At 44.8% G+C, this 25,196-nt stretch overlaps 1 protein-coding gene across 2 annotated transcripts in view; it reads right to left on the bottom strand.

Moving 5' to 3' along the window:
• Positions 1 to 358: 358 nt before the first annotated feature.
• Positions 359 to 25,196, bottom strand: part of LOC127000370 (uncharacterized) — a 43,941-nt gene continuing 19,103 nt past the window's right edge. The window contains exons 6-9 of one of the 2 annotated variants that reach the window (XM_050864029.1): positions 22,720 to 22,857; positions 22,403 to 22,607; positions 4,739 to 4,902; positions 359 to 4,463 (exon numbers count right to left, since the gene is read on the bottom strand). In XM_050864029.1, coding sequence (XP_050719986.1) covers positions 1,989 to 4,463; positions 4,739 to 4,902; positions 22,403 to 22,607; positions 22,720 to 22,857 — 2,982 coding nt within the window. In that variant the 3' untranslated portion in view covers positions 359 to 1,988. The remainder of the gene's footprint in view (positions 4,464 to 4,738; positions 4,903 to 22,402; positions 22,608 to 22,719; positions 22,858 to 25,196) is intronic. The other variant, XM_050864030.1, reaches the window with a different exon arrangement.

Below are 25,196 nucleotides of genomic sequence, written 5' to 3'. Positions count from 1 at the left end.
TGATATTTTTCATCCACAGTCAAATATTAAAGCCATAGTCAGGTACATCGTGGTACTGCCTTGCTAAAGTGGATGCTGCCTCAGGAGTGCTGCGTTTTCCCCTAGCTGCGTCTGTGCCCTGAATGGAAGCCAGACAGTAGCTTCTTACCTATAAAATCCAGTTACCTGAAAGTTTGTGTTGGTGTGAGGCTGCTGGTGGGGGGACACTAGTTGCAGCATTACCCTTAAAATCATAACTATAACAGATGAAATGACATTCATTTAGCAACTATGTGCTGTCCTATGCAAATCAGATTGATGCAGCAATGAGTCTCCATTGTCAGGAAAATGCACACCTGTAGTAGGCTAATGAAAAGAGTTTAATTACAACAAATTTTATTGATTCTATATTTACAAAAAAGAAAACAACAATCCAACAGCCTTGGCATTTAACCATATAGGGTGCAGCCAGTCTTTACTATGGAATATGGCAACAGTGGAAATTGAAAGTGATATTGTTGGTCTCTGAATTATATTTGAAAATAATAGAAATTATTATCTGTAATTATGAAATAACATTTTTAACACAGCCAAGGTACTTCAGTTAAGCTGCCACAGTCTTTTTAAGTCACAGAGGCATTAGGATCATGATCCATTGCTCACAAAGGCTGAAGATATGCAAAAGAGAGTGCATTGGTCAGCAAATCTTTCATTATACAACAAGAGGTAAAAACCTTGAAACAGGCATCAGCAAAAATAGGTGAACTTCAGTTCCATTGTATATAAGCTATAACAAACAACAACTCAAACTCTCTGTATCATCCAAGAACAACCATTTCTTACAGTTCGATGTGTAACAATCAAGCATTTTCATCTTTTCTATATTTGGTGGGAGAACATTAGTTGCAGCATTACCCTTAAAATCATAACTGTAACAGATGAAATGACATGCATTTACCAACTATGCGCTGTACTATGCAAATCAGATTGATGCAGCAATGAGTCTCCATTGACATCCAACAGTTGCAACAAAAGAGGCATCTACCTAGTAATGAGGAGAGCTGTCTCTACAACATACAGCTTTTTCAACAAAATTGTAGGATACTAAGTATTCAAGCCTGGAAAACACACAGCAGATTTTACCTTCAAAGAAAACTGGCATCAAAGTGTCACGTGCCAATTGTTTTCATGTCAGTTTACAGAAAATGGAGATTGTCCGACTTCCAATCAAGTAATGCAATTTAATGGAGGTGTGCTCTCCAGCCCTGGCTACCCTATGAGGCACCGGGCCCACCTATGCTCCTCTCTGCAGCCAGCATTGCTACCTATCATAAACACTACCCAAATGACATGTAAATGCACAAGGGTATAACATCTCTACATTAAGACTAAAACATCACGTGTCTAAAAATAAATAACAGCTATCTATAGGGTTTACTATGCCTATCACAATGACATTGCATGAGAATGAAGCAACTCTGGGTGATGTGACTTTGTTGGACTTTGATCCCCAAGCCTGACAGGGCAACAACTACCCACTAAGACGTGGAGCCTCCTACACCTGGTAAAGATGCATAAGCTTCTATGTGGGTGGGAGAGACCTTGCAAGGCCCAAGATATCAATGCAGTGCAGCCCAAGTGAGGCCATGTGCCTTTTTGGGCTCATTGACCTTAGCACCAAAAGCACAGTTCTTGAGGAATTCAAGGACACTATCCTACAGCAACCTGCTCTGACTCACTACTCATACTGCATCCAACATACACACATACTGACTGAATTATTTTTATATCAGCCAAACTTTAAAAATAACAGGTGAGCATGTGGCCGCTGAGGCCACCGTTCACAGCAGTGTAAGCGTTGTACCCTTGGTGTCTGGGCAGTCCCCCACCCAGAAGTCTCCCTGTAAGGCACGAGCGGGCGGGGGCAGAGGGAGATGCCCCCTTTGCCTGCCTTCCACGCCACAGGGTTAACAAAGAGGAGCAAAACCCATTTTACATGGGTGGCATGCTCACATGACAGCACAGCACACTGTCTTGCAGGGTACTGGACCTTCTCCAACAGACAAATTCTTCAGAGGGTGTGGCTGGAGAGGCGGCCTGCCTGTGAGGTGGTGGGCAGGCGACACTGCTGGGGTGGAGGCCAGTGATGACCCAACACCGCTGCTGCTGACGATGCTACGTCCCTCCGTCTCGTCGCTGCTGTCCTCTGATTGCACTCCGCTGTCACTCACTTCACTGCGTGAGATTGCATCGTAGTGCTTCAAATACAAATCTGGATTGCCATACTTTTGCTTGGCGGCTGCCAGGGAGTCTTTGTCTCCAGCTATGTGGGTCATGTTGTTTATTACCTTCTCTGCCTTAAGGATCTCTGTCGCCAGGGACAAAGGAGATGTTTCTGTGTACTGCTGAGTCACATCATACTTGTGGGGCACAGAATCTATTTCTTCTGACCCACATTCACTAATAGTCTCACTGTCAATGAGACCAAGAGGTGTGGCTCCACAAGAGCCCCTCCCTACCAGAGGGGGTGTTGCAGTGGGTGTAATCTCATCCACATCTATACCTAACTGGTAATACTTGGCATATGCAGAAGGGTCATACATCTCTGGGTTTTCTGCATATTTTTCTGCTTCTTCATCAAAGCTTTGGTTGGCAGAGGCAAGGCAGCTTGATGCCTCTGAGTACAAGTGACCTACACTAAGGTTGCTGATGGTGCTAGAGCCATCATAGTCATCAAAAGTATCAGGAGTAGTTCCGCGGAACTTGTTCATCAACGCAACCCTTTTGCTGCAGCCATCCACCCCCATGACTGGGAATTCACTGGATGGTGCAACGAAAGGGTTGCCTTTCACGTTTTTTGACTCCAGAACAGTGATGGGTTTTGTGTCGGCAGTGATTTCATCCTCAATGTATTCGTCCTCGGTGTCCATTTCCCCGACAGACTCTTTATCTGCAAGCAAGCGAGACTGAATCTCCTCAGAGAGTGTAAATGCTTTCTCTGGAGTGACTTCCCTGATCCACCTTGTTACAGCTTCTGTTACTTTTAGGTCCTTTATCCTTCCTCTTGTTATATTATCATCTCTTGCATCATAGTTTTCCTTACATAAATTAATTTCCTCAATGTCATTTATCTCACTGTTAAAATTTGTGTGTGTATCAGCATTTTCTTCTAATACGACACCTTCACTCTGGCAAGATACATTTTCAGCGAGAGTGCTTGAAGAATCGAAGCTTTCATTGGAAGGACTTGGAGTTAGTTCATTGTAACTTTCACCATTTATGTCTGGAGGAGATAAAAAGTTTTGATTATCAACAGCTGCGTCTACAACTGAAGTATCGACGAGGGTCTCCTCAGCCTCTTGAGCAAGTGTGTTTATGTCACCTTCCTTGATGGCCGTCTCGGCTGAAAACTCAACTACAACAGCTTCACATTCATTTACACCACTGACTTCACACTCACTGACACCACTGGCTTCAACCTCACTTGTAGCACTGGCCTCACATTCACCTACAATCTCTAGCTCGTAGCTTTTGTCTTCTTCATTCACTTCTGCTGCTGGTGTGTTGCCATTACATTCCTCGATGATGATGTCTTCTTTCTCCTCAGCAACAGAAGTGAGGGTGGCTGGCACCTCTTGTGTTTGATGATCTCTGCTCTCTGTGTCTGCAGTGATGGGTTCTGAAGTGTCTTCACTAGTGTTTTCACTGCATGTGACTTCCTGCCCCTGGTCTAAGCTTTCACTGTGCTCCTCTGCTAGTTCTACTTCTTCACACTGCGTTTGGTCCTCAGATACCGGTGGCTCTGTTTGGCAGGCTTGTGACTCCTTCGCAACAAAGAGGTCAACATCGGCTTGTACGGAAGCACTGCATAGCTCGGTTGTCACAGCGTTGTGTTGGATGGATGGTTCTGGGGTGTCTTCAGCCTTGGGGACAGATGGCACCTCCTCTTTCTCCTCCTCTTCGTGGCACTGTAGTGTTGGGGTGGCAGTGTCCCTGGCAGGGTCAGGGTCGTCCCCCGCCTCAGTCGTGGTCTGTGTGGCTAAGGTGTTATGGCAGGCATCTAGCTCATCAGAAGATGCCTCGGTGGCTGCGGCCTCCTCAGACTCTGACACTCCTGAGTCTGAGGACTCAGTGGAGTCTGTCTTGCCCACTTTGGCGTGTTCCTGAAGTATTTCCTGAATCTGCTGTCGCTCAGTGTCCTGGAGGTCGCTGAAGACAGTCCTGGCAGCGTCTGACTGACTATTGGTCCCTTCGGGCGCCTGAACCTCTGCGGTGGGGGGCTCAGCAGCCACATCAGGCAGGTAAGGGGAGTGCTGCAGGGAGACAAAGCCCTCGTCAGGCAGGCGTTGGTGGTATGCAGGTGTCACATACTGGATGCCATGAATGTGGCACACAGAGGCGGCAGCTTCCAGGGGCACCACATAGCCGCCAGGCGTTGCTACGAAGGGCTCCCCCGTGTACAGCTGTGGGTCCAGGTATGTCGCCTGCAAGATGAGGAGTCAAAGTCAGATTGGCAGGTGACAGCTAACAATGGGCGGCAGAAGCTCCCCATTTCATAAAGAAAGTTGACATTAGATTAGTATCTGGGTGTATTAAGGTACAATGTAATGAAATTTTGCAAGACTGATTTGCTTCCTATTACTCTTTTATCATCATTATTATTGGGATTACTACATTAAAGTGTTCCTCAAATATAGGGAAGGGTGTTCATAGTATCACACAGAAAAGGCCACATGTGACCATTGAGCATCGGTCTTACAGCAGGCGGGGCGTCCGCGGGGCGGCGCCGCTGGTATTTTTTCTTTTTCTTCTTGCTGTAGTTGTGGTGCTGCTGTGGCGGCGGCGACGGCTGCGGATGCTGCTGGGGGGGCACTACAACTTGTTGCTGCTGGTTGGCCACGACCACCGGGTAGCCATACAACACTGAAAGAAACGTGACCTTGATAACATCTACCCGTAGTGCAGCACTTGACAACCCTGCTTACAAAATTAGGGTAACACAACGGCAGCACGTAAGTATGCAGTCTAGATGCAGCCTAACACAACTGCGCACTGGGCGTGTAAGGACAGCCAGGCCTGGCAGGAAAAGGCGTTACGTCAGCAGGAAATGGTGCTGCATCTCGGACGTATCGTAACAAGCAATCCATTAAGTTATTAACCTGTCGTTCTCCTTGATCCCAGCACCAACTTCCCTTTACTACCCACCGTAACCCACGGCGTCACGCGTCCCCTGCTTAGACCCCGTGACACTACCCTGCCCGCCCCCCTCAGCCCCACCCTGCCCCGCCCCTCCCTCAGACAATGTGGTGACTCATTTATTTTATTGCATGTATATTTACGACATTCTCAAGACCTGTCCAAGGCGTTCATTCATGTGTGGAAGGCGTCCCCACGTAACGCAGAGTATTGGGCTGGCAGGGGTAAGTTGGTCACAGCGTTAAAATAGCTGTTGCCATGAAGGTCGCGGCAAGTGCTGCCCTCGACGGCCACGCCGGAGGCTGCTGATGGCCCCTGGTTGTCGGGGCGTGGCGAGGGGCAGTCCCAGGGGCCGTGGGACCGTGGGTGTGCGGACGCTTGCAACACACGCGCCTGTCACACCCGTAAATCACGTGTCAATGTCAATCAGCTGAAAAAGTAACCTTGAACAAAGGAAAGGCGCCTTGCCACACTGCCACGGTGCCTGAATTATCGATTGCGGTGGAGATACTATCAAGACGCAAGTCCTGGCGGCAACGATGGACCATACATGAACATGTCAGCAGCGGCCAGCTTCACGAGCAACTCTGAGCGACGGCAAGGGGCCGTGCCACGCCGCTACGGTTATCGACTGTCGAGATTACAATTTTTGAGGCGTAAATCCTGGGAGGCAAAGTTGGGAGCCGCCTTCATCACGCATGCCCGCGGCCCCTCCCTCACGCCTCCGCCTCACGCCGCCTCAACTCAGGGACGCTGTGGGACACTCGGGATTCATTACTGAAAGTGAATTATTGTTTCTGAGCGTAATGAACGTTAAGGGGCACAGCAACGCATACCAGTCATGGCTGTGTCGTCGTGGGCAGGCCTACTCTTGCCTTTCTTTCCTCCTCTCCCAACCTCGTTCCTTCCCTCCCGTAACACGAGTAAATATAGAAACATGTAACGCTCATCTACCTTGCCTTAGGAGGCCCCACCCAAACTCTCTCTTTCAAATATAACCTTACGTATACATATTTTTCACATTACTCCCTACGACTATATTTTACCCATAATACCGAGTTTCGTTTTCGCCTTCACTACATTTTTTTTATTCTGCAGACACTCCCTCAAGTAGAAACAACCATAGAAAAGAAACCTATTAATAATAACCCTGGATAACTTGTCACTCTTCCAGACAGGGGTTTCGAACACGGGTTGAACGAGACCATGAACCAGCTGAGGTGACTGTAGGCTATACGTGTAGAGTTAAACTGGCATCCCAATATTAGCTACCGTGGTCTAAACCTCAATGAATTACTAGAGAAAAACAAGCATCAGTTTTATCGTCTACCAGAAAAAAAAATGCTATGAAGTTAAAAGTTTAGTAGAAGTTTCGATACGGCTGATTCGAACGCTGTCGGTAGCCGCTTCACAAACTCGAATCAACAAATAACATACATTCAGCTTAAAGATACATTTAACGTTGAGAAAAGGTGCAAAGCTGTTATATTGCATCACAATCAATAAAGACCATAACTAACATTAAGGTTCTACAACATGAACCACTTGAGTACCCCTCTTAACCTCATCCATTAGCCGCACAAGTGTAACTGAAGTGAATCTTGAATCCCCAAAGCGATGAAGCACGAGATACAAACTTCTTCCTTCCGCTCAGCCACTGGTCAGTCGGTCACTCCGTAGCCGTGTAGAGTAGCGTTGACCACCTCCGTGTCTTAATTTCACCTGATTGTGCCATACCTGTGCTGAAGTGAATCTTGTAGCGTCAAAACTCAAAGACAAGTGACTCGGCGACTGTCAACCGTTTGTTTCCGCTGTCAAAAGCACCTCGTTATTCGTGTAATGCAATGTAAATATCTCGTTAAGCCTCACCTGATAGTGTTATACCTATACTAAAGCTAACTTTGAAACGCAATGCCAGAGGGACATGACTCACCGTCTATGTTTCCTCTCAGTCAAAAGTTACTCGTTATCCGTGTAATGTAACGTAAATCTCTCACTAAGCCTCACCTGATCGTGTTATACTAAAGCGAATTTTGAAACCCAGTGCCACAGAGGGACAGGACTATCACCCTCTGTTTTCTCTCAGTCAAAAGTTACTCGTTATCCGTGTAATGCAAAGTTGTCGCTTTTGTATCTTACTAAACCTCACCTGATCGTGTTATTCCTGCACTAAAGCGAATCTTGAAGCGCAATATCACTGAGATACATGACTATCAATCTCCGTTTCCTGTCATAAGTTACTCGTTGCATAGTGTTAGCCGCGAAGGAACTCACGAAGGCTTACCACCTCACAGGATGCCTCGGGGCGAGAAGAGATTAAATTGTGAAGTGTCCGTCCTTGAAGCGTGCGAACTGTGACGTGTCCAGGAGGATCTGAGTCTGGTGAGTGTTGTGTTTGTGTTGAATCTATGTACCTGTCGATGTTTTCCTCCTTTTTACATACTTCCTCCTCGTTCTCCTTCGCCTCCTATTACTACTCCTCGTCCTTGTTCTCGTCTTCCAACTACTGCTGCTACTTCTATTACTACTTAACTTCCTCATTGTCTTCCTTGCCTTATCAGAGTACGTAGGATATTCGTTCCCTGTTACTGTGTCTTGCCTAACACGCGGTACAGTTGGGGGTCGTGTCTTTAGGTCCTGACTCACGCTTTCTTGTGCCCCCTCGCCCGTCATCGCTGTGATTGTGCCGCGCGACGCATCCATCAAGAAGTAAGCTCCTGAGTGATGTTTTCATGCGGTGATTTACGCGTTCGTTCGTCTCTGGGCAGCGCTCGAATCAGGCTTCCGAGAGAGAGTTATTATTACTGCTATTGTTATCTGTACCTTTTAACTTTTTACGTTTCTTTTTGGTTCCTTTATTTATGTATTTATCTCTTTGCTTACTTATATATTTCTTTTTATTCGGTATTGTATGTATATATTTTGAACTAATTTTCTGAAGTATTTTTTATTTCTATTGTCATATTTATACTTCGCTTTCCTTCTTCACTTCTTGCGACAATAAATTTCGTCTCCATTATTTTCCTTCCATTCTCAGATCGTTTTCTATATAATCCTACCATCTTCTCTTCGGTTTTCCTCTCCTTCCATGAACCTTGAGCGCAAACTCCATTATTTTCCTCCCACGCAGTTATCATCCATGCTCGTTGGGACCATATCGTAGCACACCACATGATAACCTTCCTTTATTTCGTGATGAGAGTAAATAGTGAGCCTCAAAAAGCGGCTTAGGTGTATAATCAGTGACCCGAGGCTGGTACAGTAACTCCTGCCTTGGTTGGGTGAATGATGCATGGTATTAAGCGGACATAATGGCTCCAGGCGTCGTCGGCATTATCTCCCTTGCCTTGTGATCATCGCGCGCCCCCGAGACAGAAAGGAGCTACGCAGGTGAACGCGTTGCGCATCCCGCACAGGTGTTTTACAGGCCTATATTCTCAAACATTTTTGGGCTTACACCCCCCCATTTGATAAGGATCTCGTAGCGGTTGTTGTGGGTATTTCCATGGGTAGCTTTATGAGCCGAGTGGTAGTTTGACAAGGCCTCTACACCAAGAATGTGAAAAACACTCTAGACCTTGACTTGTCGGTTTTGTGGTCTTTGGAAACATCTGTTGTGAGAACCGAAAGTACCTAAGAACGCGAGCCCAGGTGTTTCGGTGTGTAAAGAAAACGGAACACTTCGTCATGTGCTCGCCTGCCCAGACAATCACAGCAATTTGAGGAGAAAAGCGGATTTGATTGGAAAAATGAACAAAGAAAAGAAATATTAATGGTTAACTGAGTCTTTCTACGCAAATAGCACGCATTTTTCTTTGCACTGAGTCAGATAAGTGATTTTAATTGGTTATATCAGCCCGGAAAATAATTCGATTGGCTAACTGCACAATAAGTATATTTAGATGTTAACTGAAGACAGGAGAGTAACCAGCATCCAGCATTACAAGGTGTGGAAAAAAAGCCACAAGCATTAAGGAAAAAATAGTTGAAATCGGTTAACTGGACAAGGGTAGGAGTGGAGCGTAACAAGCAGTTGCCATCCAATAGGCCACTTTACGAGATGTGCTTAACTACAACTACAACAAATATTAAGAAAATATAATCTAATTGGTCAACTGGGCAAGGAGAGGTAGTGAGTGCAGAGTAACCAGCGTCCAATACAACGAATACAGAACATACAACAGAACTAACGACGAGTAAGGGCGAGCAGGAGAGGGAAAAATAGCTACACGTATTAGGTTCCCGCCGCTCATTCACTCGCTCGCTAACCCTTACGGCCTCGGCTATATTGGAACACCGATTCTTTGGGGCAAAAAGTATACAGTAAACATCAACCCGGCGGGAGAGTGAGGCGGTTCAGCTGGTGGGGTGACTCGGGGGAGGTGACGCAAGGGGCGGGAGGGTAAGTTACGGAGGCGTTGTGGAGGGCGGAATGTATGGAGGCGGGTGGGCAGGCGGACAGGGACGCTCTTGCTGGTGGAGATAAGGACAGGTATGGAGACGATAGGATGGATAAGGCAGGATAAGGGAGGGTTTAGGTGGGAAGAAGGGAGAGGGTGAATGGTGAGGGAAGGGAAGGGGTGCGTAGGTTAGGGTTAGGGCAAGAGAGAGGGTGGTAGGGGAAGCTGAAGCGGTGGGGAAGTTTTAGAAAGCGAAGTAGTGACAACGACCTCTAGAGTGCGGGTTGCCCTCTTTGTTGCCACGCCGGGCGACAGAGGGCGTGAGTGTTGTCTTGAGGGAGTGTTGCCTTGAGCTCCTCCTCGTGAATGGGAGGAACCTTTATTCATTTTCGTGTATATTTTGTGTGATTCATCTCTCCCTGCGCGTATGAGTGCATGGCAGTGACCTTTACTAACTTTTTTGTATACCTTTTTTTTCTCGTGTTTGATTGTATGAGTAAACTTTATTAGAGTATATTTTGTTAATGTTTCAACTTTTTTTTGATGTATGAGTAACTTTTTGTCCATGGAGAAGAATGTGTATGCATGTGTATGTATGTATGTATGGGTCATATGAGTGAAAAATAGGTTAATCTGTATTCACCTTCGTATGTAACTTTCTCTTAATCGAATATCGGTATGTGCAAGATCAAAGTAAGTTATTTTGATCTTGGGTAAGTGTATGTTTGATAAAGCATAAAAACAAGCGTCTATATGCAAGGCTGGACGTGACAATACATTTCAACATATCTATCTATCTCTTTTTCTATATTTGATATAATAAAGGAATGAACGACTGTGTATGTACGTATGCATGTATGTGATTGAAGTACTACGATGTGTTGAGTTCGATAGGAGAGTCTACTTTAGCCTCGCATCAGCCTGGCTCTATACAGTTCACGTTTCTGCCGGTTCATGGGACTCCCTCACCATAAATGTGTGTGTGTGGGGGGGGGGGGGACAGGGGGATGGAGAGACAAGGGGAGTAGCGGCGGTGGGAAAGAGGGAGAGGGAGGAAGGGAATGAAAGGAACGGTAATGTGCCACTGACGACGAAGTGTATTTGCTTGCTTTAAAACTGGTGAATTTATGCCGCTAGAGCTTTAGGTGGCGAGGGTATTTTTGATTCGGTTGACACTTTGTTACGGGCAATTGGCTTTCACGATCACATTTATACCGCAAAGAGAGAGAGAGAGAGAGAGAGAGAGAGAGAGAGAGAGAGAGAGAGAGACTGAAATATATATGTAAGAGCATTTTCTCCAACCGAACTTTACTCATTCCTTTGAACTCACAATACTATTTATTCACAATCATTGCATTAGCGAAAAAAAAAAAAAAATTAGGCAAGGTAAATATATAACCATTTTTTCTTTTTACAGTAAAGGAAACACTTCAAACACCCACAAAAAAGGGGGAGAAGGGACGCCCGCTCATCACTGGCCCCAAACTAACTAACTAACTAACTAAACCGTGTGCCTGACCATATAACTAGCGAAATGTACAAGAAACTCTACCGAACTTAAATTTACACGTTCGACAATATTTCAACATTCGTATAACACACTAATCAACTATTGTGACTGACTAATCAACTAACCATAATGAATAAGTACCTAACCACCGAGTAACACAATATACTTTTGACATTATTTTCACACGCGTACAACACTCATCCTTTTAAGCTCATTAGGGATACGATACTCCCGCACACCTTTTTCCTGTTGCTACACCTCTGCTCTCACTAATTATACCTGTGGGAAAACCAACGGCAAAATTCTCCCCAAATATATTTATTAAGCTCGACAATTTTATGCATCTGGGTACACACACACACACACACACACACACACACACACACACACACACACACACACACACACACACACACACTAGCCCGCAATTATTCATATTCAGCTTCTCTGATTCATTTTATCATTTATCTTAACCATCTAAAAAATACATTCGAAATAGGTGTTTATAAATTTATCTTCAATCGGTACTTTCAATTGTACACATATGCACCGTACTCATGTTATTATTACAAGAAGTGAAACAGGTAATGAGGGAGGAGTGCGGAAACTATAATCTACCTGTTCAGCAACTCCCAAACACCTGAGATGCCGATTAAGAGCAAATGAAAGTGAAATCTATGAGAGAGAAGGATAAAGAGGACGAGAATATATAGCAGATTATATAAGTGGAGGGAAAACGATTCATCAATGAGTGTATAAGCATAAATAAACACGACATAAAACAAATTGCTTGCCGCCCCGCCAAGTGTTCTGAAGGTTTTCGCAACAAGCCGAGCACTAATTAATATTGCCAGGTGTGCACAAGTCGTATTTCCTGCTTAGCCTTCACATGCACACACCTCCCGAACACTTGAGCAGCGTTGCCAGATTATCGTATCCACCATTGTATTTTTACCGTTTTTAGACACTTAACTCTAGCAAAAAGACACTAATAATTAAACCTTTCAACGGTAACTATAAATAAATATAGTTATTGGAGTGGAGGAGACAGTTTTTGGGTCGGAAATCGGAAAACATAAGAGACAAGTACGACAATTAGGTAAAGCAGCACCTGAGTCGCCCGCCGCGGTGACGAGTTATTTCCTCCGGCTCGCGTTGCATGCGGAGCGGTGCGTCGGGAACTGGATTTATGGGCGCACTATGTTAATGTTCAAACGACCTGTGGTGACTTTACATTTATTTCTAGCTTGTGTTGTAGCGTCAGAGAGGAGATTTAGAGTAATATAAATGTCTTGTTTCAATAATATTTCCCCCTTTTTTCCCTCTTAGTGTTATCAGTGGATCCCTTACGTCATGAGTATTAGACGTTCTCATGAAAGATTTTTTACGCTCGTGTTCTTTAACAAACCGAATGATATAATAAGCACTCGTCTGACTTATAAGCAAGGTCCCAGCTCCCCCTTCTCGTAAAGAACTGCATTACACAAAGATCATTAATTATTTCTACGTTTGTGTTCTCAGTGGAGCAAAACGAGACAACAAGCACTCGTTTATCATACAGGCAACTCTCCCCTCCTTTTTCCATCTCCATAAGGAAACTGCATAACACATTTTTTTTTATTTTCTTATTCCTGCGTTCGTTTTCTCCGGATCAAACAAAAAAATCATGGCAAGTACTCGTTTATCTTCTAGACAGTCCCCCGCCTTCCGCCTCTTCTAAAGCAAACTGCATTATACAAACATTACTTATTTCTACATTCGTTTTCTCTCTGGATCAAAACGAGATACAACATGCACTCATTTATCATCTAAGGAAGTCCCCCCCCCTGCTCCCCCTCTCGTCAAGAAAACTACATTACCCTCCACAAATCCAGCATCTTATGAGTGAAACATTTACCGGGGGTCTTCGCTTCCATGGCCGCGGGAAGATAACAGCCTCGTATAATAACATGAGGCTCGGTGCGCATGACGGACGAAGCGGCGGGCGACAGGGGGATATGAATGCGCCTCCGGGTAAATATACGAGTCCGCCCTTGTCATCTTTCCAACCACGAAAAATGGGAACACGGGAGAGCAGCGTTGCCAAATTGTCGCACTATAAACATTACATTTATCATTTTTAGGCTCCAAGATTGTCGTAACCACACAAATAACGATAGAAAATTAAAGTTATCGTTAAAGCGGTTAAATATAGATTGTTTTTCGTTCTTTTTGCTAGAGTTATCGGTCAGAAACTACGACAATGAAATGCGATAAGTACGATAATTTGGCAACGCTGCGGGAGAGATTTAGGTGCGGAGAGAGAGAGACGGGGGAGGGGAGGGGCTATAAAGATAAATAGGCCTTCGAAAAAAAAAGTGACAGCTGATGGTAAGCAATTAAAAAAAACGGGTGAGGGATGACCTGCTTCCCCTCCCCGGCCGCAGAGGGGAAGCAGGTGGACGCAAGGGACTGAGGAGAGACAACGAAGGGGCATTGAGAGCTGGGAGGGGACAGAGAGGTGAGAGGGGACGAAAAGAGTGGATTGGGGTTGAAACGAAACTAGAGAAGGAAGACCAGGGACTAAAAGGAGCGGTTGGGGGCTGATATAAACTACAGAGGAGGAACAGATGCTAAATAGGGACTGGTTAGGTAATTTAGAGGGCTGAGAAGGGACTGAAAGGGTGGTTAGAAGATAATTAATGATTCAAAGGGCGGTTAGGGGCTAATGAGAAACTACTGAGGCGGAACAGATGCTAAAGAGGGACTGGTTAGGTAATTTAGAGGTCTGAGAAGGGACTGAATGGGTGGTTAAAAGGTAAAAAAGGGACTCAAAGGGCGATTAAGAGCTGAAAGAGATACTGAAGGGGAAGTAGAGGGGCTAGAAAAAGACTGAATGGGTGGTTAAAAGGTAAAAAAGGGACTCAAAGGGCGATTAAGGGTTGAAAGAGATACTGAAGGGGAAGTAGAGGGGGTAGAAAGGGAATGAAAGGAGTAATGAGGGTTAATCAATATAGAATTAAGTAAAGAATATCGTAAATAGATAATAATAAATGAGTAATAAGGGGCTAAGAGGGACTGAAATGGGCTTAGAGAGGACATGATGACGATAAGGGGCTGAAATGCGCTGAGGGGGCTTAAAATTGATTGTAGGGGACTGAAAACGGATGAACAGAGAGGAAGCTTCGTATGGGCTGAAAAGGGACTAGATTGGAGTTCTGAAAAGGGCAGCGAAGAGGTGGAAAACAGTCTAAAAAGGGTTGGAAGTAACTGAAAGGGATCCGAGTGCATTAGAGAGGCGCCGACGCAGCCCCACGCTATCAGTTATTGGATCTCTCTCTCTCTCTCTCTCTGAACCCTTATATCACCCTATCTCTCCATCATTTCATTTACATCCATTTTCCATTTTTCATTTTTTCTTTATTTTATTTCGTATTCATTCCCTCGCCTTTTGCCACCTCTGACGCATTTTTTTTGTGACGTCAGACTTTTCAGCGTCGAGAGGATATGTTTTTCCGACGCTTTATTGTTCTATTCACGTGTTCACTCCGCGGGATGAGTTTTTTTTATGTTTGAAGGGGGGAGGGGGGCTTGCCTACATATCCCATCCACTGGTATATAGTAGCGTGTAGTGTGTAGGAACGTTCCATTAGCTTATTCCTCTCTTACAGCCTTTATTCTAATCATCTATATTACACGTATGTGGGTTTGGGTATTTCAACGCAGGATCTGGCCGCAGGAACATCATCCTTACCTACACATCACTCTAAGGTCTTCTATCTTCGTGATTTATAATGCTCACACGTGGTTTATGAGAGACTGGAAAACGTGCGTGGTGGCAAGTGTCTTTCTGGCTTCGTTCCACCTCTGATGCGAGACAAAGTAGAATGATTTTCTTGTATTCTGTCTGGTTAATCATTTTTAGTACTCAGTGTGATCTATGGCTCGGGGTTTAACAAAGACTAGAAACCATTGGGGGTGACAAGTGTCGTTTTGGCCTCTTCCTATCTCTGCCTCGTCCCACCTGCAAGAAAGGTTAATGATTTTCTTGTATTCTGTCTGGTTAATCATTTTTAGTACTCATGTGATCTATGGCTCGGCCCCGGGTTAAACACAGACTAGAAACCATATGGGGTGACAAGTGTCGTTTTGGCCTCTTCCTATCTCTGCCTCGTCCCACCTGCAAGAGAGGTTAATGATTTTCTTGTATGCTGTCTGGTTAATCAATTTTAGTACGCGTGTGATTATGGGTCGGGTTAAACAAAGACTAGAAACCATGTGTGGGTGACAGGAGTCGTTTTGGCCACCCTCCACTTCTGATGGGAGACAAAAGTAATTGATTTGCTTGTATTCTATCTGCTTAATCCTTTTTAGTGCTCATGTGTGATCTATGGCGAGACACTCCTGGGAAGCAAGTGTTGTGGCAGATCTCCACCTCTGATAGGAGTCTAATATAAATTATTTGTACACTCCCTTGTTTGTTTACTCGCTTGTCGTACCCAACATGCGGTCCACGACGAGGAAAACAAAAACTGGCCACTGGTGAGACGCTGTGGGCGGCAGGAAGTGTTTTGGCAGATGTCCACCTTTGGTACGGGGAAAAATTAACTTATTTCTTTTCATTGTGTTTATTTACGCATGTGTAGTACTCAAAATGTGGTCTACGGACACGGGAGAGACACTGTGCAGGGTGGCATGGGTCTGTTTGGCCGATCTCCACATCGATATGAGTAAAAGTGAACGTCGCGAGGGAGTCGTAAAGCAGCGATCACTGGCAGGCTCCCACTCGCGACCCTCCCTTGCCGCCACACTCACCGCCGCTCCTAATGCTCGCCAGGTTATCTAGAAACTCCAAAATTTAAGACTAGTAAACGTAAACGGTCCACTGACACTCTGGCTTCTCATCCTTAGCGTTGCAATATCCTTTGCTCTTAATGTTCGCCAGATTATCTTAAACGACTCTTCTCCTCCTCCCAAACAAATAATCTAGGAACTTTAACATAAATTACTAACATAAACAGGCATCTCTTACCCCTTGGTTTCTACATTTGCCGCTGTTATTAGTGGCCGCCAAGGTATCTTCAACGGAGATAAGGAGACAAATAACATAAAAACTAACATTCGAGTCTAGTGAACCAATGCCCACGAAAACACGCCCTCTTGCCCATGCGTTTTCTAATCCGCCTTTCGTTCGCATTGCCCACGAAGTCATCTTTTTAAACGGCTGACAACGAGACAAATACTCGGGAACACTAATATTAGATCAGCCAGCGTCACCACAAAGCGTCCATCACTGTTTGGCCGAGATGTGGACCGTCGCAGAAGGGCTGGTGGCGGGGACCTTAGTTGGTATTCTCAGACTCTTCCACCTCTCACACCGACTACTTCCAACGGCCGAAAAGGAGAAAAATCGGGTTCTAATGAGTGTTTGTTTTCGGTTCATGGTACAGAGGAAAGGTCAAACTACTGTAAGGGTCATAAAGCTGCCCATGGAAATCCTTCTAATGAGTGTTTGTTTTCGGTTCATGGTACAGAGGAAAGGTCAAACTACTGTAAGGGTCATAAAGCTGCCCATGGAAATCCTTCTAATGAGTGTTTGTTTTCGGTTCATGGTACAGAGGAAATATCAAACTAATGTAAGGGTCATAAAGCTGCCCATAGAAATCCTTCTAATGAGTGTTTGTTTTCGGTTCATGGTACAGAGGAAAGGTCAAACTACTGTAAGGGTCATAAAGCTGCCCATAGAAATCCTTCTAATGAGTGTTTGTTTTCGGTTCATGGTACAGCGGAAAGGTCAAACTACTGTAAGGGTCATAAAGCTGCCCATAGAAATCCTTCTAATGAGTGTTTGTTTTCGGTTCATAGTACAGCGGAAAGGTCAAACTACTGTGAGGGTCATAAAGCTACCCATGTAAATCCTCTAAACTTCCACGAAAGCCTTGTCAAATATGTGTGCTTAACCGTCGAAATGTTAAAAAATATGACCCCTTTATTTTCACCGAGTAAACACGAACACAACAAACACGGCCACACGCAGAGGAGGTTACGCCTGTCAGAGTAGAGGGAGAGAAGAGAGGGGAGAAAGAATGATTGAGGGAGGAGAAAGAATGATAAAGAGGGAAGAAGGAAACGAGAGGAAGGAAGGATGAAAGAGACTCGGGGAAGAATGAGAGAGCAGAGGAAGAAGGATAGTAGAGAGAGGAGAAAGAATGAGACAGAGAGAGGAATTATGCTAGAGAAGGGAGAAAGAATAATGAAGGGAAAAAGAAAAGGAAGAAGCGATGATGGTGATGAGAGAAAGGCTGAGAGAAAGAGGGAGCAAGCGAGATAAACAGAGGAAAGGGGGGGAGACAGGGAGACAGGGATGATAGCTGGTTCTAGGAAAAGGTGAGGAAAGAAGGAAAATAATGAGACGCCAGGAAGAGAGGAGGAAAAGATCGTAGAGAGAGAGAGAGAGAGAGAGAGAGAGAGAGAGAGAGAGAGAGAGAGAGAGAGAGAGAGAGAGAGAGAGAGAGAGAGAGAGAGAGAGAGAGAGCAATGGAGGAAGGGAGAAACAGTGTAGGAAAAAGAAGGGGAGGGGAATAAGTTGGGGAGGAAATAGGAAGAAGGAAAAGGAGAAAAGAGGAAGACAAAGTGAAAGAAGAGAACTCGGAGAAGAGGAAGAATAGAATGAGAAAAAAAGAGGAGGGAATGGGAGACGAGAAATGGGTAGCAGGAAAAATATAAGAAAACGGAGAAAGGGGAATGAGGAAAAGAAGGAATAGAGTAAGAAAAGAAAAAGGAGGAGCATATTAAGGGATGGTAGAGGGGGAGGAGGGAAGAGGAGTAATATGTATCTTGAACGCGAATGAAAGGAAATACGGAGGGAGAGATACGACATGTTGAAAATTTATACAAGTTCGCTTCGTACAAACAGGAATGCAAGCAGACCATTACTACCCCCTCCTCCTCCTCCTCCTCCTCCTCCTCCTCCTCCTCCTCTTCTTCCTCCTTCTCCCCTCTTGCATTCCCTTCCTCTCCCCTCTTGCATTCCTTTCCCTCTCCTCTCCTTCTCTACTCACATCTGCTTTCTCTTCTTCCCTTTCTTCCTCCTCCTCCTCCTCCTCTTCTTCTTCATGTGGGTCGCCATTCCGCCTCTCCGCTCACCCACACAGCGCCAAAAGCACACACACACACACACACATATATGCCCCGCTTTGTTCCTTTATATATAAAAAAAAACATAAATGGACCAAAAACAGAAGATATTACAGGGCTTACACGCTTAGAGAGAGAGAGAGAGAGAGAGAGAGAGAGAGAGAGAGAGAGAGAGAGATATCATGTCCTTTCTTCATCGTTATTACAAAGTCTTTCCTCCGTTTACAGAAGATAAAACAGTCCCGGAAGCCTAAAGTAAACAGAGAGAGAGAGAGAGAGAGAGAGAGAGAGAGAGAGAGAGAGAGAGAGAGAGAGAGAGAGAGAGAGAGTGTACACAAACGAGGCCTCCTATAAAAGTGATTTCAGTGTCATTCTTTTTTTTTTTCATTCTAGTTAAAATAAGTTATACACGTAAAGTTTTATTTTCCCTTCCAATTCTTTCTACACGGCATGACAAGGTAATTAAATCATCTACTGTTTATCTTAAAATTCTCTCTCTCTCTCTCTCTCTCTCTTTCCAAATGACTATTGATGGTTGCAAAATGTTCCTTCGTGTTAATTAAAGTATTTCTCGATCTCCTCCTCCTCCTAATCTTTTGTCACCTTCTACTTCAGTCTTTTTGTGACACGTCTGGTATAAACAGGTTTGCTTCCCCCCTTCCCCCTTCCTTCTCCCCTCCCCCTCCCTCTTCCCCCTTCCTTTTCCCCTCCCCCCTCCCTCTTCCCCCTTCTTTCTGCCCCTCCTCCACACACACACAACGTACCCTCGCCTAATAGATATCCTTTTATAATTATTAAGGGCGCGCGTTGGTTTGTCAGCATCGCTCCATAAACATGACGAGTCTATTTGCATGTGGCTCTCTTTTGTAGCTCAATTTGTGTCCCGATCGTAAATAATTATGATGCGGGTTTTCAAATAGATCCCGGGAGCTTGAGGGACTAGGGTTTGTGATTTATGTGGCCTGGATTAAGGATACGGGTGGGTGGAAAATGCTACATACGTTCACTATATAGCTCGAAATACTACCAGTGGACCGGGGGAACGACTCGTGGAATCCCGCTCTCACACCCACACGTCGCTCGGCTCAGAAGGCTCAGACTAGATGATGAACCGAGACTTGTTAGAAGCCGTGTAGTACAAAAAGAAAATGGTGCATGAAATCATATACGCAAATATCGATAAACTCTTAAAAATGCATCGATAGTTTTTGAGGTGGTAAACAAACATGACGGTTCTGGAAATTCTAGACTCAAATATCAATAAATTATAAATACACTGAAAGTTTTTGAAGGCATTAAACAAACAAATGGTGCATGAAATCATTGACTCAAATATCGATAAACTCTTCAGAATACATCGATAATTTTTTAAGGCAGTGTACAAAAAAAAAAACGATACATGAAATCATAAACTCAAATATCGATAAGTTCTTCAAAATAAATCGATAGTTTTTTGAGGTAGTAAGCAAACATATTGGTGCAGGAAATCATGGCCTTAAATAGCAATGAACACTTAAAAGAAAATGAAAAATCGTGCGAACGTAAGGGAACAGTGATGGTTAAGCCCATTGACTCAAGTGTTCTCGATTAAGTGCATGACAGGAATTAGTTATATCTGTGCAAAGGATCTCAATAAAGTCTTAAGAAGGGATCATAGAAGCGTGAGGGACTAGCGATGTTTTAGCGCCATGATGTGTTTTGCTTTACGTAGATGGGATTGGATGATATTATGTCTGAGTGCAGGAAACTATCGACTCAGCAATAAACACTAAAAAGGGGATCAAAGGAACGCAAGGAAGCAGGTGATATGATTTCGGTGTTTCGGAGTCTCAATAAAGTCTTAAGAAGGAATCATAGAGACGTGAGGGAGTAGTGATGCTTTAGCGCCATGATGTGTTTTGTCTTACGTAGATGGCATTGGATTATATTATGTCTGAGTGCTGGAAACTATCGACTCGGCAATAAACACTAAGAAGGGAATGAAAGGGACAAAGGGATAATGATTTTGGTATTTCGGATTAAGCAGATCATAAGGGAGTTCACTCATTACAGTATACTATGGACTCAAATCACAATAAACTCTTAAAAAGGGATCATAGAGACTTAAGGGAGTGGATTATGTTTGAACTGAATGATCTGAATTACGCGTATGAGAAGGGAAGAAGGTAATGCGCGTGAAAGCATAATAGTGCGAGGAATAATGGATCTGAACGCCTATAAACTCTTCCAAAGGGTCATTTCAGGGGTGGGGGATTCGGTGATTTATCTTTGGTTACGATTTATGCTCCGGGTCAAGTATAATAAAGTATGACTGATATAATTCCTTTGTCTCCCCTTCCATAACTTCTCATCCTCTGTCTTCCCTGCATCGAGATCTATGTTTCCCTTCCCTTCCCTTATCTTCTGTCTCTCCATCTGTTCTCTCCTTTCCTCCATTTTCCCTTCATCCATTTTTGTATTTCCCTTTCCTTACCCTACATTCTGTCTCTCCTCTAGTCCCCTGTCTTCCTCCATCCTCCCTTATCCACTTCTGTATTTCCCTTCCCTTCCCTTATCTTCTGTCTCTCCTTCAGTTCCCTCCTTTCCTCCCCTTACCCTACATTGTCTCTCCTCTAATTCCCTACCTTCCTCTATCTTCCCTTCTTCCACTTTTGTATTTTCCTTCCATTCCCTTATCTTGTCTCTCTTTCATTTCCCTCCTTTCCTCCATCTTCCCTCCTTCCACTTCTATATTTCCCTCCCCTTACTCTATTTCTATCTCTCTCCCATTCTTTTGTTCCTCTGTGTCTCTTTTCTGCGTCCAGTTCTTCTATTTCTCTTACCTTATCGTATCTTCCTGTCTCTCCTTCCTTTCCTTGTCTTTCTCCGTCTCTTCTGCAACCATTTCTATATTTCCCTTCCCTTCCCACTCTTCCTTTATCTCTTTTCTCTTACCTTGTCTTCTTCCCACTCTCTTCCCAGCGATCAGTCTTATACTCTCTTCCCCTTCCCCTTTCCTCTGTCTCACCTCCCATTCCCTGTCCTCGTCTCCACTCGTCCCATCCCTGTCTCTTCCCAGCAGTCTTATATTCTCCTCCCATTCTCCTTTCTTCACTCTCACCTCCCTTTCCCTGTCTTCCTCTAAGTCTATTCCCTGCAATCAGTTCAATATTTCCCTCCCTTTCTCATATCTTCCATAATCTCCCCTCCTCCCATCCCCTGTCTTCTTCCCTGTCTCTTCTCCCTTCCCCCTCCCTCTGCCTCCCCCCCCTTCACGCGGCGTTGCGGGAAATTGGTAATAACGTATTTTTACGGCCCCGCCATAACATCGCTGCTCGTCGTCTGGGCGCCGCGTCACTCCCTTTAGTTGTTTGTAATTGCATTTGCGTCGCGAGTCCCCTGAGCCGCATCTCATTAGCGTGCGTGTATATAACTTTTTTCCTTAGTAGGGCATGTATAATTTTAATTTTGAGTTTCTTCTTAATTTTTGTTTTTTTCCTTTTGTCGTTTTGTATACGAATTATTGTCCGAGTTGTATGCTTGTCCCTGTTTCATGTATTTTCTCATTAGTGTGCGTGTGTGTGTGTGTGTGTGTGTGTGTGTGTGTGTGTGTGTGTGTGTGTGTGTGAATAGTTTTTTTTTTCCTAGCATTATGTATTTGTTTTATTTTATTATTATTACTTGATTTTTGTGGCTGTCTTATGCATCTTTTTCCATTAGTGTCAAGATATTTTTTTTTCTAAGTATTGAGTTATTTCTTTAGGATCATCGTGTTTGATTTACATTTTTTTCACTTTCATCCGTATATCTTCCATTTCACCCGTTTCCTTTCAAATTTCTACCTTTATTCCCCAACTTACCTTACTTTCCACTCCTTCCTTCCCTTATCCATACCTTTCTTTCCCTCCACTCCTTTCCCTTCGTCTCCAAACCTTCCTTGCTCCCCACTCCTCTCCTCCCTTCCCATATCTTCCTTATTCTCTTCTTCCTTCCTTCCTTCCCAATACCTTCTTTGCTACACACCTGTCACTCTTTCCCCCCCAAAAAAATACCCTCCTTGCTCCTGTCCTATCTCTTCCTTCCCATACCTTACCTTCTAAACACCTGTCATTCTCTCCCTCCCCATACCTTACCTGCTAAACACCTGTCATTCTCTCTCTCCCTATACCTTCCTGACTGCCCACCTGTCCCTCTCTCCCTCCCTCCCTGCCCCGTGACTCACCTGAGGGGTCGTAGTACGGCGTGAGGATCGGCACCATCACGTAGCCCTGCGATATCTTCGGCGTCGCATCGGGGGCGCCGCCGTCGACACCCTCCTTCGTCTGCGCCTCCGTCTGCGCGTCTCTGTTCTCCTCGGCGCTGCTCTCTTGTTCTCCCGCGCTGCTGACCCCCGCTGACTCCTGCTGGCTCCCCTGGGTATTGGTCTGCTGGGGAAGGAAAGACAGAGCGCGTTATTATCATCATTACAAGTGTCTTGGTGTTCTCTTCTAATCTTTTAAGGGAAACAAAAGTAGTCTCGAAAACCATGTAATTCCTCACCTCCTCGCTCTGTGGATGTTTGGCAGGGTCAGAGGAGGCGGCAGGGGTGACGTGGGCGGCCGTGGGCGTGTCGTGGGGGTCCGTGAGTTCTCCTGAGGGCGTGGTGGGCGTGGAGGACGACTCACTCATGCTGGCATACTGCAGGAGACAAGGGGAGGGGTGATTAGAGGGGTGGTGAGGCGGAGGAAGGGGGGTGGGGGGGGATGGCGTAAAACATGGAAGAAAGGGAAGGGAGGAAAAGGTAAGAGAGATGGGAAGGAAGATTGTGAGGAAGGGAAGGATGGCAAGGGAGGGAAATGAATAAGAGAGGGAAGGGAAGAGGAGGAAAGAGTAGGGAGAGGACAAAAGACAAGGAAGGGAAGAGAAAGTCAAACAAGGAAAGGAAAGGAAGGGAGAAGGGTTGTATTTGGTGGTGGTAAAGCTGTAGGTTGGGTGTTGTGATTGGAGGAGGAGGAGGAGGAGGAGGAAGAGGAGAAGAGGGAGAAGGAAAATTAAACAAGTAAAAAAGTTAAAGATGTAGGCGGAGACAGAAAGATAACGTGAACAAGGAGACAAGGAAAAAGAAAACGAAGAAATGGAAGAAAGCAGAAACCGTATCCAATCCTCTTCCAATCGCACTGAACACCAACACAACAACAAACTCAACACCATGTAATCAAACCAATCAGGCGAGAGAGGAGCGTGATCCAATCTTTCTTATCACTCTCGGCAACAGACTCGGAGTTCATTAACATCAACTCGATCTGCTTAACCCTGACCGACCCTCTCACGGAAGAAACGGGGAGGAAAGGAAGAAGAAGGGAAGAAGAAGAGGAGGTAAGGAAGAAAGGAAGGAAGGACAAGGATGACAGAGGAGAGGAAGTAGAGGGCGGGAAAATGAATAGAAGGTAACAGGAGGAGAAAAGGATGAAGGGCTGGAGAAAGAAAGGAAGAAAGAACAGGGATGGTAATGGAGAGGAAGAGGAAGTAGAGAGCGGAAATTGAATGGAAGAGAAAGGGAGGAAAAGGTAATGGGAGGAGTTGGGAAGAGGATAGGTGGGGGAGGAGGAGGAGGAGGTAGGGGAGGTGAAGGAAAGGAAGGCTGAGATAAGGGAAGAAGGAAGGAGGAGGAGGAGGAGGAGGTGAGAGAAAGGAAGGGTAGGGTAAGGCAGGAAGTTGAGAAGAGGAGGTGAAGGGGAAGGAAAGGGAAGGTAAGGAAAGGGAAGGGAAGGGAAGGGAAGGGGAAGGGGAAGGGAAGGGAAAGGATGGGAAGGAGAAGGGGAGGTAAGGGAAAGAAAAGGGTATGGTGAGGCAGGAAGTTGAGAAGAGGAGGGGAAAGGGAAGGGAAGGGGAAGGAAAGGGGAGGCAAGGGAAAGAATGGGTATGGTGAGGCAGGGAGTTTCGCACATTTCGACACTCGCCTTTAAGTTTTGTACTCCGGTCAAGTTGCCAAGCGGAGAGGAATGCCGCGAGAAGGAAGGGAAGGAAGGAAAGTGAAAAAGAGAAGGGAAGGAAGGATGACGAGGAAGGGAAGGAAGGCAGGTGTAAAAGAGAAGGGAAGGAAGAGTATGAGGGAGGAAGGAGGACGAGGAAGGGAAGGAAGGCAGGTGAAAAAGAGAAGAGAAGGAAGAGTGTAAGGAAGGAAGGATGACGAGGAAGGGAAGGAAGGAAGGTGAAAAAGAGAAGAGAAGGAAGGATGACGAGGAAGGGAAGGAAGGAAGGTGTAAAAGAGAAGGGAAGGAAGAGTTTGAGGGTGGAAGGATGACAAGGGAGCGAAAAGAAGAAGAGAGGGAAGGGAAAAGAACTGAGGAGAGGGAAGGGAAGGAAGGAAGGAAGGAAGGTGTAAAAGAGAAGAGAAGGAAGAGTATGAGGGTGGAAGGATGACAAGGGAGCGAAAGGAAGAAGAGAGGGAAGGGAAGAGAACTGAGGAGAGGGAAGGAAAGGAGAACAAACAGGGAAGAAAGGAGGAAAAGATGAGAAATATGGAATGGAAGTGTGAGGACAGGAAGGATGACATAGAAACGGAAGGAAGAAGTGAGGGGATGGAGGAGAAGGGTGGGAAGAGGAGATAAATCAGGGAAGGGATAAAGGGAGGAAAGGGTAAGAGAGAAGAGGGACGGAGGGAAGGAAGGGGAAGGAAGGGAAGGGTGTGAGGAGGGGAGGAAGGGATAGGAGGAAGCATAATCAAAAGAGGAAGAGTGAAAACCGTCGATTTGTACTTTTCCTTTTCCTTTTTCTTTTATTATTATTATTATTATTATTATTATTATTATTATTATTATTATTATTATTATTATTATTATTATTATTATTATTATTATTATTATTATTATTATTATTTTCATCACCATCATTCTCATACTTTTATTGCTTTACATATAACGTTATTATCATCTTTTTCTTTTCTGTTCATTTCATCCTCATATTTTTCTTCTTTCCATTACTGTTTCTCATTACAATATGCGTTTTTTTCCCTCCATTTCCATTATACATTCTTT

Source organism: Eriocheir sinensis, chromosome 18 (assembly GCF_024679095.1).
Source record: "Eriocheir sinensis breed Jianghai 21 chromosome 18, ASM2467909v1, whole genome shotgun sequence".
NCBI classification, from domain to species: domain Eukaryota; kingdom Metazoa; phylum Arthropoda; class Malacostraca; order Decapoda; family Varunidae; genus Eriocheir; species Eriocheir sinensis.
Note: the sequence above shows the minus strand (reverse complement) of the source record. Positions and strands in the feature narration are given on the sequence as shown.